Raw genomic sequence first — 12,636 nt, 5'->3', positions numbered from 1 at the left:
TCATAAAGGTTGAGTAAGGTAGGTGGAGGTGGACGCCTTATCTGTCTCCAGCGACCAAACATGCGGCTGGCTGTCAGTGACCCGAGGCCAGGTAAACAGACCTGCAAGCTGATAACAGCTGTAAGGGGCTGAAGGCGGAGCAGAAGGTGGATGAGCTCAGAGCCACGAGGCTCTTCTACTAAACTTAACAGTCTGTAGCATCAATTGATGTCCAGTTTTTTTTTTTTATTTGTGCTTCAGTAATGAGGCTGCTCTGTGAGAACACAATTTCTTCAGCCTTTATTTACAGCAGTGGTTCCCAAACTTTGTTTTACAAGAAAAGTGTTCGTGCCCCCGCGCGTGCACACGCATGGACACACCCTCCAACCACACACACCCATATTTTGCTCCATTGCGGTTAATAAAATGCTTTTCCATCGTTATAGATCAAATTAGGTTGCCGTAACAATATTGACAAACAGAGGCCTGTTATGTAAATTTTGCGATCGTAGTTAGTCTGTCAAAGTGAGAAGTATGAGGCGTCCGATGCTAACAACCGCATAAACCCTCGTTAATCGTCCATCTCATGCCTCCGTGTGTTTATCTTGTCACATCTTTGTCACATTCTCGTCATTCTTTCAGACTTGTTCTCAGGTCAGCTGAGGTGCTTAATCTTCACTACCTGGTGTGACTGATTTAAAAAGAAAAACAAAGGCATTAAACTCGTCTTATCATCTTCTGACTGTCACACATGTCATCGAGTACTTTGTTGGAAAATACAAGGGAGAGCTATCCAGTCTTTCAGGAATGTGCTACCTCCACATCAGCCCTCGCATGTGACTGAAAGCAGATGCATTCCACCTTTTTGAGATAACATTTGACAAATGTTTGATATGTGGATGGTTGTCACACCATGAAAGTACAATTATAGCCACCCTTCAGGTAATCCCCCACCTGATCGAAATGGCCATGATATCCAGGACCCATTTACTGTTGGAGCCCTGACAGGTCTATTATGACCAATTACAACACACACAAAGTAGCCCTTTCTCATCTCTGAGTCATCTCTTCTAAGCTACAGCAGAGGTCAGCCCTCCTCTTTCAGTCATCTTTGTAAAGTAAAGTAACTGTCTGGTATGCAGAGGATGCCCCATTAACTGTCATTGCTGGGGACAATTACCTCGTCTGACCTGGCAAAAGATTAGAAAGGCCTGGAGGGACAGAGCTTTCTCTTTGGCTGACTGAGGAGTCAGGCATTCCTCTTGTAAACTTTCTCCTGGATCTACACTCTCCAGCCTGCCATATAGATATAATATATATGTGTATTATTATTATTTTATTTTTTTAAAGGCATGCCAAATGATAGATGCAGTTTCAGCGCACAATCATTTCATCAGTCTGTCACCTTATCTCTTTGTCTTTTCATTTTCTCGCACTCTCCAGTGCTTGTATTGTCTCATGCAGCCTATTTGTCTGGTTTCCTGCATGTCCGACGTGCTCGGGGAGATCCTATCTTCTCTTGAATGTCTGCTCCCTGAGTGTTGGAGAAGAGCAGCTAAATAAGGATGCCATTTTTCTTGGTCGTTTATTTTATCGCCGAACCATCTCATATCTTATTGTCACCTCTTGCAAAAACTGTTGTGTGTTTCTGTCGGGCTAGTCGACATCTCAGTCATATCTCTTGATCTCTGCGATTAATACTATAGCCTAGTGACACTAGAGTTAGTTGCACTTTGGAGTAGTTTACTTTTGCGTCCATGTTTCTGTGCTGAATAAAATACGCAGGCGTGTAAATATATTTTACACATTCATCAAGTTATTTTGAGACCATCCATCCACTTTCTGCCACAGGTCTGGGTCACAGGGACAGCAGAGAAGCCCAGGCCTCTCTATTCAACGATGGGATTATTTTGAATTGTGCACAAATGATAATATGCCAGTGTGGAAAAGCTTTTTATCTTTGCCAACTGTCTCAGCTGAAAGAAGCTTCATTTCAACACTGTACATTCTCTGACCAGCAAATCTGAAATCAAGGTCCACTGTAAACCCAAGTTTGGGACAGTAGGCTTTCCACACTGTCCCAGAGCCATCCCACCAGTGATATAGGACCAAAGATTTAGGAGGTTTACAGCCCTCCGAATACTTAGTTTCTCAAGTCACTTGGTGTGTAGTTTGTATGGAGTGGGCATCATTCTGTTTTAGGAGCGTATACACCTGAGGATCATCCACATAGAAGTGGCTTCTAAGAATGAAACTGAGAGGCTGCAGATACAGAGAAAAGATGCCCAATGACTGATCCCTGAGGATGTAAGATGGTTTAGACCAGGGGTCAGCAACCTTTAACACCCAAAGAGCCACTTGGACCCGGTTTCCACGCAAAAGAAAACACTGGGAGCCGCAAATACTTTTTGACATCTAAAATGAAGATAACACTGTATATATTGTTTTTTACTTTTATGCTTTGTGTGAACAACTAAGGTGTGTTGCTTATGAAATCCATGAAGTTACAGAGAAAATTACATTTTATTTATGTGATTAACACATTTTGAACTCTTAAAGAAATATAACAAAAAGGAAAATGATCCATGTAGGAAAGAAAAACTGTTGTCAGCCACCCTCATATCGCCTTTGGGCTTTTGGAGCCTTGACCTGAATTTTAAAAAATAATTGGAAAAAAGCTCTATGCTACTAAATATTTGCAAAATTCTGCATAAATATTTATTTATTTACTTATATTTATTTTACATGGTAAATGTGTGTGGCGGGGCGTGGTCTGCAGCGCCGCTGCAGGGGAGGCGGATGCACCTGAGCTGCACCCGCAATCACGCCTCGCCGCCTGCTCTCTTTGCTGTTGTGTTGTCGGGCTGTGTGCGTACAGCAACCATGTGCGTACAGCAACCGTGTGTGAAAAGCGGTCAATAAAGAGATGCTGAAAAGCGTGTTCATGCAAACATCGTCGGGTCTGCTGTGATATGTTTACAATGGAACTTCTGCTCCTGAACCTCTGCGCACAGTGAAGTCACTTTCATCTTTACGCAGGACTGTAAGCTGTCGTCTGTGAGGTGTGAGCGCTGTTTGTTTTAACATAGTTCACGGTGGAGAACAGCTGCTGACATAATGTGGATCCGAAGATCCATAACTGGCCTATCTGGGGTCGAAAGTCTCGGTAAATGCACGGCGTTTCGGCGGGTACACCAGCTTCCGCGAGTGTGATGCTTATTTTGAGCGACGAAAAATAGTAAAATATAATTTTATTTTTATATTTAAATATCACAATAATCTTTCAATTTAGAACTACAAGTTAAAAAGAACTAATACAAAAAATACACTTTAGGTAAATACTTGTAATTTATTTTCCCAAACCCCTCGGAGCCGCAGTATAAGGACTAAAGAGCCGCAGGTTTCCGGTTTAGACTAACACAAAAACATTCTGTCCTGTTTTTACACGTCGACCAGCCTTAAAAACTGTTTAATGGAATTTTCAGAAAGAAAGAAATCATGTTTCATGTGGTATGTGTCAATATTTCCACCACTGATGCTTACGGTGTGACATTTACCTGCTCTGTTTTTTGTCTGTGATCTTTTTCTCCTGTCTGGATCCAGGTACAGGACATGTGTTTCAGCCAGGACAGTCGCTGGGTAGCCGTCAGCACCCTCCGCGGCACCACACATGTATTTCCCATCAACCCCTACGGCGGTGCACCGTGTGCCCGGACTCACATGTCCCCACGTGTGGTAAACCGGATGTCGCGCTTTCAGAAGAGCGCTGGATTGGAGGAGATTGAACAGGAGCTGAACAGGGCAGCTGCTTTAGGAGGAGGAGCAGGAAGTCTTGCAGGAAGTGGCTGCATCTTAGGTGGAGGAGGCATCGGTGGGCGCTGTAGCCCCATACCTGGCCTGTCCAGCAGCCCCTCAGGGTCTCCATTACATGGTAAGGAGCTGGGAGGGTGAAGAAGTGAGACGCTTATTGATGTTTCAGTTTTAGAAGTCCAAGTTGGCGTCTCAGCAGTAGAGTTGTGGTCAGAAGTATACATACACACAGTCGTTTCTTTCTTTGTTTTTAAAGGTGAAATGATCGTATATATCTTTAATCACTTTAAAAAACAAGAATTGGGTGTACAAGTTTCAATTTTGGATCTCCACAGGATTTGATATTGATGCAGAGCAGCAGAACGTATCATTCATCCAACTTCAAAGTGCTTTAATTACACAGCCGTTCACTGGTAACAATGAAAACTGTTAGAAAGAGCAGATTTAGGAGTTTTAAGTGGTTGCCGGTTGGTAGCATAGCAACAGCTGTGACTCCTGACATGCTCAGACGGGTGTGAGTATTGTGTGGACACATGCCGCTTCCAGAGGGGACACACTGAGCAGTGTGAACATTGTGAGTTTTGTATGTAAAACTTTATATTCAGCCACGTGTTTCAAAAATTACTTACTTGGCTTCTGTGTCCATTTCTTAAAAAATAGAGCTTTTTAAAACTGGATTATTCTTTTTGAAACACTCTGTATATTAGCGAGTAATAAATGTGTTAGTCATGATGTAATACATGATTGTTCCAAAACTAGATGATCTCTGTAAACTAAACAGTAATTCTCATCTAATCTGGTTATGTTGACACATTCACGTCCTGAGAACAGACCACGGATTCCACCCAACACTGTTTACCAGCTGTGATATACTTGGAAGTTTAGCCCTGAAAGTTCATTAGACTCTATGAGGGTTTTTTTCCAGCCCTCATTTTTGAGAATAATTTAATCGGGCAGCAAACGTCATAGAGAGTTTATATAAGTTAACAGGAAATCCAAAAACATGATTCTGTTAGTTTACTCATTTACTTTTCGCAACTTCAAAAATAAGGTACATGCTGACCCATGAAGTTTTGATGCAGTTACATCCTCACATACCGAGTGCTGAAACCAGTGTGTAATGTGTTTACATCATAAATGACTTAAATTACCTGTTTTCATTTTTAATTTTGATTTATTGAAACTTTATTTATACAGGAAGTTCCACTGAGACAACACAGACCTGTTTCAGACGAACATATTAAAATGCTTCAGGTTGACTGTTTTTAACACATTTCTATGCCCTGGCTTTTAACACACTATGACCCAAGCATTTTAGTCTTATTTGAATTAGTTTAGTTATTGTTTTAATTCTTTTACTGTCCTATTATTGTTTTTTATTGTTATTATTGTATTACATTGTTGCTTTTTAATACCATTTTTATATTGTTAAGCACTTTGTGCAGCATCCGCTGTTTGAAATGTGCTATAGAAATAAATTTGACCTTGACCTTAATGATCAGTTGACAATTACATCAACAACATAGTTTACAAACAGCAGCTTTTGTTAGTAATGCCTTAGCGGCCACGTTAGTGTTACTTACACTGTTGTCGACTTCTGCAGAGAATCTTTGTATAATCTAAGATATAACCTAACCAAGTGGCCAATGCCGTTCCCAGCATTTATACTTGTGGGTAGGGATGCACCGATACCGATACTGGTATCGGGTATCGGGGCCGATACTGTAAAATGTGTGTGTACTCATACTCGTAAAAGTTAACCGATACCATGAACCGATACTAACTTATTTCATTAATCAGAGGGTGGCTTGTCATTTCTGTTGTAGTTTTTTAGATTGGCCACTAGGGGGCCAATTATTATTTTATTTATTATTTATTTTATAATAATTATTTTGTTTGTTTGTTTACAATATGGACACTCTGCAATAATTTAAAAGTTTAATTTATTCTCAAACCTAATTTGTATTTATTTTATTCCAAACAGAAGTGTTTATTTATTATTCTGAAAGCTCGAGACAGTGCCAATAGTTCAGTGATATTTTGTAAAATTACAATGTGGAGACTCTGCAATAATTTAACAGAAGTGCTTATTTTTCACTTGAAATTTTTTTGTGGTCATTTTTATTAAGATTTTATTTTTTATCGGCAGGGAATATAATAAAACCTGTCTTCCAATTCATTGCATTTGTGTGTGTGTGTGTGTGTGTGTGTGTGTGGTAGAAGTATCGTTTTTTGTACTCTGTATCGGCAAGTACTCAGATCCAAGTATCGGTATCGTATCGGTTTGAAAAAATTGGTATCGTTGCATCCCTAATTGTGGGTGGTGTTTTATGTGTTAATTACCTTGTGGCTGTGGCCTGGTGTTATATGCTGCTCTAGCCATAATAGAAACAAATGCAGTCCTGGGCCTTTTCCCTCCTGGGTCCTCACACTTTGTTGTGGTCACGTTTTTTCTCCGTAGGCAAATCTGTATGTTGTTTCTTCAGACGTGAAATCTCCAACCAGGAATCTGCTGTTGTCTCCGAGTCCTTGTATTGAGGGTATGATTGTTGTTCCTTATATTTGAGGCAACAGTTATTTTTCTCTCACAGTTCCTTTTGCAAACTGCAGCAGAAATGCATAAGAGGAAACAACTGTACTGAGCAGGCCAATCACAGTAGCTGTGGCCTCCATTAACGCAACAGTTGGTGACATTCCTAGGACAGCGCACGTTAGGTGACGACACAGTTACTGCGTACATACGGCACCCTCTAACACGTTAGGCAGAGAGGGGGCAACCTTTGCCTTCACCTAGAGATGTGTTTCTGTCCACGTGACGACTGTAAGCACAACAGTCGCTCTTTTTCAGCAAGCATCTCTCCGTCTTGTCGTGATTGTGCGGCGATATAAAAATGGCGAGCTGAATGGAGTGTTACTTCAGGTTAGAGATTGCTGCAGTGGAGTCTGTGTGTGTCTGTGTGCATGTGTGTTTGTGTTTCCAGTGACTGGTTGTCACAAAAGCCACTTTTCCAGGGACTCTGCCACAACCTTGTCTCCCTTGTTTGTCAAACACTATTGCAGGCTACTCACACGAGCTGTGTGTACCTTTCTGACTGATAAACACAGACTTTGTGTAACCTGCACTGTTTGACCCCAAAGGTGTTACTGGGAGTAAATTATCACAGTTTCTACGAGTCATGGTCTTCCTGGAATATCGCTGAGCTTTGATAAATGTGCTGCTGCCGGTAGCGGGTGGATAACTTGATAAACACTTCAGAGAACCACATGAGTGGGAATCGATTGGTGGGTAATTCTGCATGTTTAGTAGAAGAGGTTTGAAAACTTAAGTCGTGTTTTTTCGTGACGTTTTCATCTTACCGCCGTGGAAACAAGCTCCTGAACTTTAAAACGCTGTAACAAGCAGTTCATTAACTTCAAAAGTGAAGGTCATGCGAGCAGATGTGTGATCACAGAGCAGTGTCCTCCTTTGGATATGTACACACTGTTATTTATTCCATGTTGTGTTCCAGCGAAAAGTGTTAATGTGCTGAAGTAAAATATTTAGATGGTCAGTGTTGTTTGAACCTAACCTCTTGCAGTTGGAAGATAAATATTTAAAATTGTGTCTTATCATATCTAACAATTTTCTCACTGTATCCTGTGACCAGGCTTTTTGTTTTTATCTGATGTATTCCCAACGCCATATCAGATGAACTCGCTTCACTTCACTTTATCTTTTGCTGGATGTTATTAGCTCAGTGGATGTTGTTGCAGTGTTTTCTGTTCACTTATTTGAACTGTCGATATGAAACATCTGTTTAACCCAGAGGCATTACAAGCCTTATAGTTCTGAGTTCAGTCGATTCGATGCTGTTCTCTTTTTCCTGCTGTGGTTCACGAGGTGCGGCTGCTCGTCTGCTAAGATTGGTCACTCTGAGTGCAATCGCACCCTCCGTGCGTTACACTGTGGCATCAACGTAAACACTGTTTCATACCATATTAACGGTCGCTGCTGTGGAGGCACCGATTCCCATCACTGGACTACTTGGATACTCACATACGGCAGAAATGTGACACCATAGTCTGGTCTCAGTCTTTTACCTTCGTCTGCTTGTTTGTGCAAATTATACACAGTTTAAAAACACGTATTTGAAAATGAAACTGAAACTGAAATGAAACTTTTCAAGGCTTTGGGTGCCTTGAAAAGCGCTTTATAAATCCAATCCATTATTAATTAGAAGCCAAACAAAGCCGTTCAAATTCTTATGTTAGCATCCGATTGTTACGCCCCTCAAAGTGGCAATGCAAGAGCGTCCAGCTGTTGCTAATTGACCACACCTGGGGAGGTGTGGATAAAGGCTCTCTGGGAGGGCACACCAGTCTTTGTCTTAGTGGTACCAGCTATTGTAGCTAACGTTTTATATCACTTAAAATAAAACCTTCTCTCTGGGAAATCTGGTGTTAGTCTCCATATTGATGCTGGGCTTTTGAGCCGGGTCGTAACAGCAGTTGAGAGTAAAAGCAGCCACAGCCTTTGCAATGCTGTAAACTGTAAAACCAGACCCAGACATGCAGACATGGGGAGAACATGCAGATCTAACTGTATCTGGTTATAAAAAGGAAAATTACCTATACAGACTTACACTGTCAGCCATGTTTATTGCATGAAAATACCCAAATTTTGAGGTGGACAGTTTCAAACGAATGAGGAATCACAGTTTATGAAGTTTATTTTGTAAATGAAAATGTGTTTGAGTTTGTTGGGCACTGTAGCAGATTACTGCTCGAGGTCAATCTGCTAAAAGACCGAATAAATATTTGGAGGGTTTAGCGTCGTTATAATGAAATCCATTAAATTTTTAGGTGTTTCACAATACTGAACACAGGCTATTTTTCTGAATAATAGCAATAATTGCCATAAATATTATAGATGATCCATGTTTCTCATCCTACGCCCAGCACTGTGCCGCCCAAAAGTCTTCAAATAGTTGATCGAAGATGCTGGGCTGGCACATGAGGTTTCAGGGTCTCCTGAGTGGCTGTGCCCTTGCTTTCTTTGTCCTTCCTGTCTTCCTCGTGTAGCTCCCCAACCCCCCACCACACGTACATGCATGGACACATTCCTCCACGGTGTGAAAAATAGTTCATCAAACATTAAAAGGATGTCTGGAGAGTCACTGCTGTGCTGCGACGAGAGACAGAGAAGCACAGAAACATCAAAGTGGGCTCGGAGGTGAAAGTGACTTAGCAAAGTAATGAGGTGCAATTGAGGAAAAATGAAGAAGAGATAGAGCAGAAGGAATAAAAGTGGGAGGGGGTAGGCGACAGAAGCAGGGAGGAAAAGATAAGTTTGTAGTAGCGGTGCTGAAAGCCGGGGTCTCGGGGAGCGTGGTCGTAAATCACACTTTGGTTTCAAAGGAGAACATTAGGGCCACCTGTCAACAATTAGTCCACACAGGGATGCCTAACTGTGTGTGTGCGTGTCTAGGTGTGTGTGTACATCTGAAAAAGAGATACCTGTGGTAAGATATATAAAAATGAGCTGCTTTTTCCCTTTGGAGAAAGTTTGACTTAACTGTAATGTTCAAAAGGTTGGTCGGGTTTGACATGACATCAATTTAAGAATTGCCAAAAAGTGCCTATTTCAGTAATCCATTATCAGCTGTGACCTGTGGAGGAAGGTCATTTAGGTCTCTCTGTCTTTCTCTGTCCGTCTGTTTTTGTTTTTTTTTGAAGATAAATTGGCTCCGAGGCATCCTGCCTCATGTAAATTTAGAAACCCAGCCCCTACCGCCACCAGCGTTGATAAAACTCCATAATTCTCGCCGGATGCAAACACATCGAGTCACATTTGCTTTTGTGTTTACCTCCCGGCCTGTTTTTGCAGGCTGGGTGTGAATTTTGGGTAGCGAAGACGTTTTTCTTAGGCTGGCACAAAGCAGCAGGGTGAGGCGAGCTGGGGCCGGGCCACCTAGCCACAACAGCTGCCCTGTGATTGTCGCCAGCGAGGACAGCGTTGATTTTTGGGAAGGAACTGTAGAAAAGTACACATCCTTCTCAAAGCTGCCAGCCTCAGGCCACCGGCACACCTAAAAATAGAGCCTGCAATTGGCCGGCTTCTTGTCACTGTTAAAATCTGAAATGGCTATTTATGTCCTTGTGTACAGTACTTTTCTCTCCCCAAAGCCTGTCCTCTGTGCGATCGATGTATTGTCATTTGAGGTGATGACCCATAATGTGAGCGTCCCATGCTGTAAAAGTGTGGTTTGTCTGCGGCGCAGCTCATACAAGGCTAGATTAGTAAGTGCATATTCTGTGCACAGGGCAGAGGTTATTGAGGCTATACCAGGCACATGGCAGCCGCTGCAGACGTTTTATTATTCAGATGTCTTTCAGCTCCAACCGCAGTACTGTATAATACAGCAGCGTGTGGAGGGAAAAAAGCAGCTTGATCATAATAATCTAAAAACCCGCTTTGATTTTTGGTTTGCTTTGACTTCATATTTTTACTGCGCCGTAGTTCTGAGCAATACCTAGAGAGGAGGTTTATCTGCTGACCGAGGGTCCGTTTTTCTACCGTCCACATGAAATGCTGTGAAACGTCCCGGCTTTCCCCTTTTCTGCAACATGTTTATGACAGTTATGACTCGGTGTGCATTTTTTCACATGCTTGGGTGCCTTTCATTGTATACATAGCACCAGTAATACACTTCCCAACCATAAAACATCAACACAGGGCTATTAGTCAGTGCAGCAGATTTGTTTCCCCGCAAAGCAGGAGCCCCGGTGGTCCGATCATACGGCCATCTGGGCCCTGGCGCTGGTTCAGAGAAAGAGGGGGAGGCGAAAAACAAGGTGTGACGGGAAACTGTTAATTCACTTGTTGATAAAGGGACACTTCCTTTCTGCTATTAGAGGCTGACGGGTTGCTTATTTGGGTTTGGACTTTTGTTTTATCTCGCCCTCCTCCTCCTCCAGCGCTCCCCTTCGTCAGTCATCGTCCCGTGGTGAAAAACACCAACGCTGTGCTGAAGCCGATGCCAAGGAAACATTACCTCATAACTGCTGGCGTGTGACACGTATGTGCACGGCCTCGCGCTGACCTTGTTTTTAACAGCGTAGTTTACCTTAAGTCAAACAGTCGCAGCGTACAGAGAGAAAATCTAGAACGTTTGGTAAGATACGATAGATGGCTTTAACAGAGGAGGTCGGGATTTTAATTTCAGTAACGTGTAAACTGCACGAACCAGTCGGATGGATTACTTGTCCAGACTTTAGTCGTCATAATGAGCTGTCCGCCTTGGATCGGAGTCCGGCCTGAGGCTGAGCTAGCCAGCATTTGTAAAGGGACCACATGCATGCCATTTCAGATTTTTATTTCTTTATTTTTAATTTACTCTCTGATGTGGTTATACCATCTATACCATCTCCATGGCTGCTGACCTCACCCAGATATCAGCGATATTTAGCTGACGCATGTCCAAATGAGTGGACACATACTTTCCAGCCATTTGGTGCAGTTCATGCTCACGTGTAGTAAAACGATGGTCAAATATATTGCAGCAGATATGCTAACCCTGCTCTGTCCCTGTAACGATCCAAAAAGCGTTTTTAGATTTTTATCAGTCAGTCTGTTTGATGCCTAAAATGAAAGACTTGAACTTGTTACATTTATTCATCATCAGTTCTCACTGATTTGTTACATTGTCTACAACAAAGGTGTCAAACTTGCCAAATTTGGCCTGCAGCCTAATTACATTTGGCCCATGACGCCAATACTAAATTACTATCAGAGCTGGCCTACTTGTATTATACAGCTAATATATATATTGTTTAGTATTAAGCTTTGCTTGTTCCATATTCAGTTTTTCAGCAAAACTTGTTTGAGTCCATAAGAAAAGATTCATTCTTAAATCTGGAGGAAGATTTTTTTTTCAGTAAATATTAACGTTAGCCCGCGACTTTGTTAAAGTTTTGAATTTTGGCCCACTGTGTGTTTGAGTTTGACACCCCTGATCTACAACATCAGCTTATAACCAGCCATATTTTTTATTGGTTTATATTGAAACTCATGTTCATTTTTTTAGATTAAACATAGTGATGCACAAAGAACATGATGAATCATATTAAACTTTTATTATTTTATTATTATTATTTTTTTAATTTACTCTCTGATGTGGTTATACCATCTATACCATCTCCATGGCTACTGACCTCACCCAGATATCAGCGATATTTAGCTGACGCATGTCCAACCTCACAAATGAGTGGACACCTAACCCTAACTCTATCTCTTGTCCCCTGTAACACTCCAAAAAGTGTTTTTAGATTTTCATCAGTCAGTCTGTTTGATGCCTAAAGTGAAAAACTTGAACTTGTTACATTTATTCACCATCAGTTCTCACTGAGTTGTCACAGTGTCTACAACATCAGCTTATAACCAGCCATCATTTTTTCATTGGTTTATATTGAAACTCATGTTCATTTTTTAAATTAAACATAGTGATGTACAAAGAACACGATGAACCATATTAAACTAAATGAAATAACTGGTGGAGGGGACAGATTTTACTTTGTACTTTTCAAATGTATGAAAAAAAAGTTCTCCAGCAGAAATAATATCTGTTGACATTTAAAACTTTCCAGTAACTTTGTAGAGTGGACATAAAAAATAATTTTAGGTTCACTGGGTCAGCAAAAGTAATAAAATTGTGCGTCTGCATGCGTCTGTGACCTCGCTGTGGCGTAGTTGACAGCCGAGTTTATCAGTTTCTTACCTTTCTTTGACCTTGTCCTACATTTTCTGTACGCACAACAACAACACAAGGATGCACATGGTAGCACTGTAGCTCTGACATTTTATCAATG

The 12,636-nt window shown here is 41.5% G+C and overlaps 1 protein-coding gene across 9 annotated transcripts in view; it reads left to right on the top strand.

Annotated features, from left to right (window-relative positions):
* The window catches only part of bcas3 (BCAS3 microtubule associated cell migration factor), a 367,208-nt gene that overhangs the window by 68,496 nt on the left and 286,076 nt on the right, over positions 1-12,636 (top strand). For all 9 annotated transcript variants that reach the window (XR_014868693.1, XR_014868695.1, XR_014868694.1 and 6 more), the window contains exon 15: positions 3,583-3,910. Coding sequence is in view for 6 of the 9 variants with exons in the window: in XM_085130745.1 (XP_084986871.1) it covers positions 3,583-3,910 (328 nt within the window). In the remaining 3 variants the exon portion in view is untranslated. The remainder of the gene's footprint in view (positions 1-3,582; positions 3,911-12,636) is intronic.

Source organism: Neolamprologus multifasciatus, chromosome 14, assembly GCF_963576455.1.
Source record: "Neolamprologus multifasciatus chromosome 14, fNeoMul1.2, whole genome shotgun sequence".
NCBI classification, from domain to species: domain Eukaryota; kingdom Metazoa; phylum Chordata; class Actinopteri; order Cichliformes; family Cichlidae; genus Neolamprologus; species Neolamprologus multifasciatus.
The sequence above is the reverse complement of the archived record's forward strand: the minus strand, read 5'-3'. Positions and strand labels throughout refer to the sequence as shown.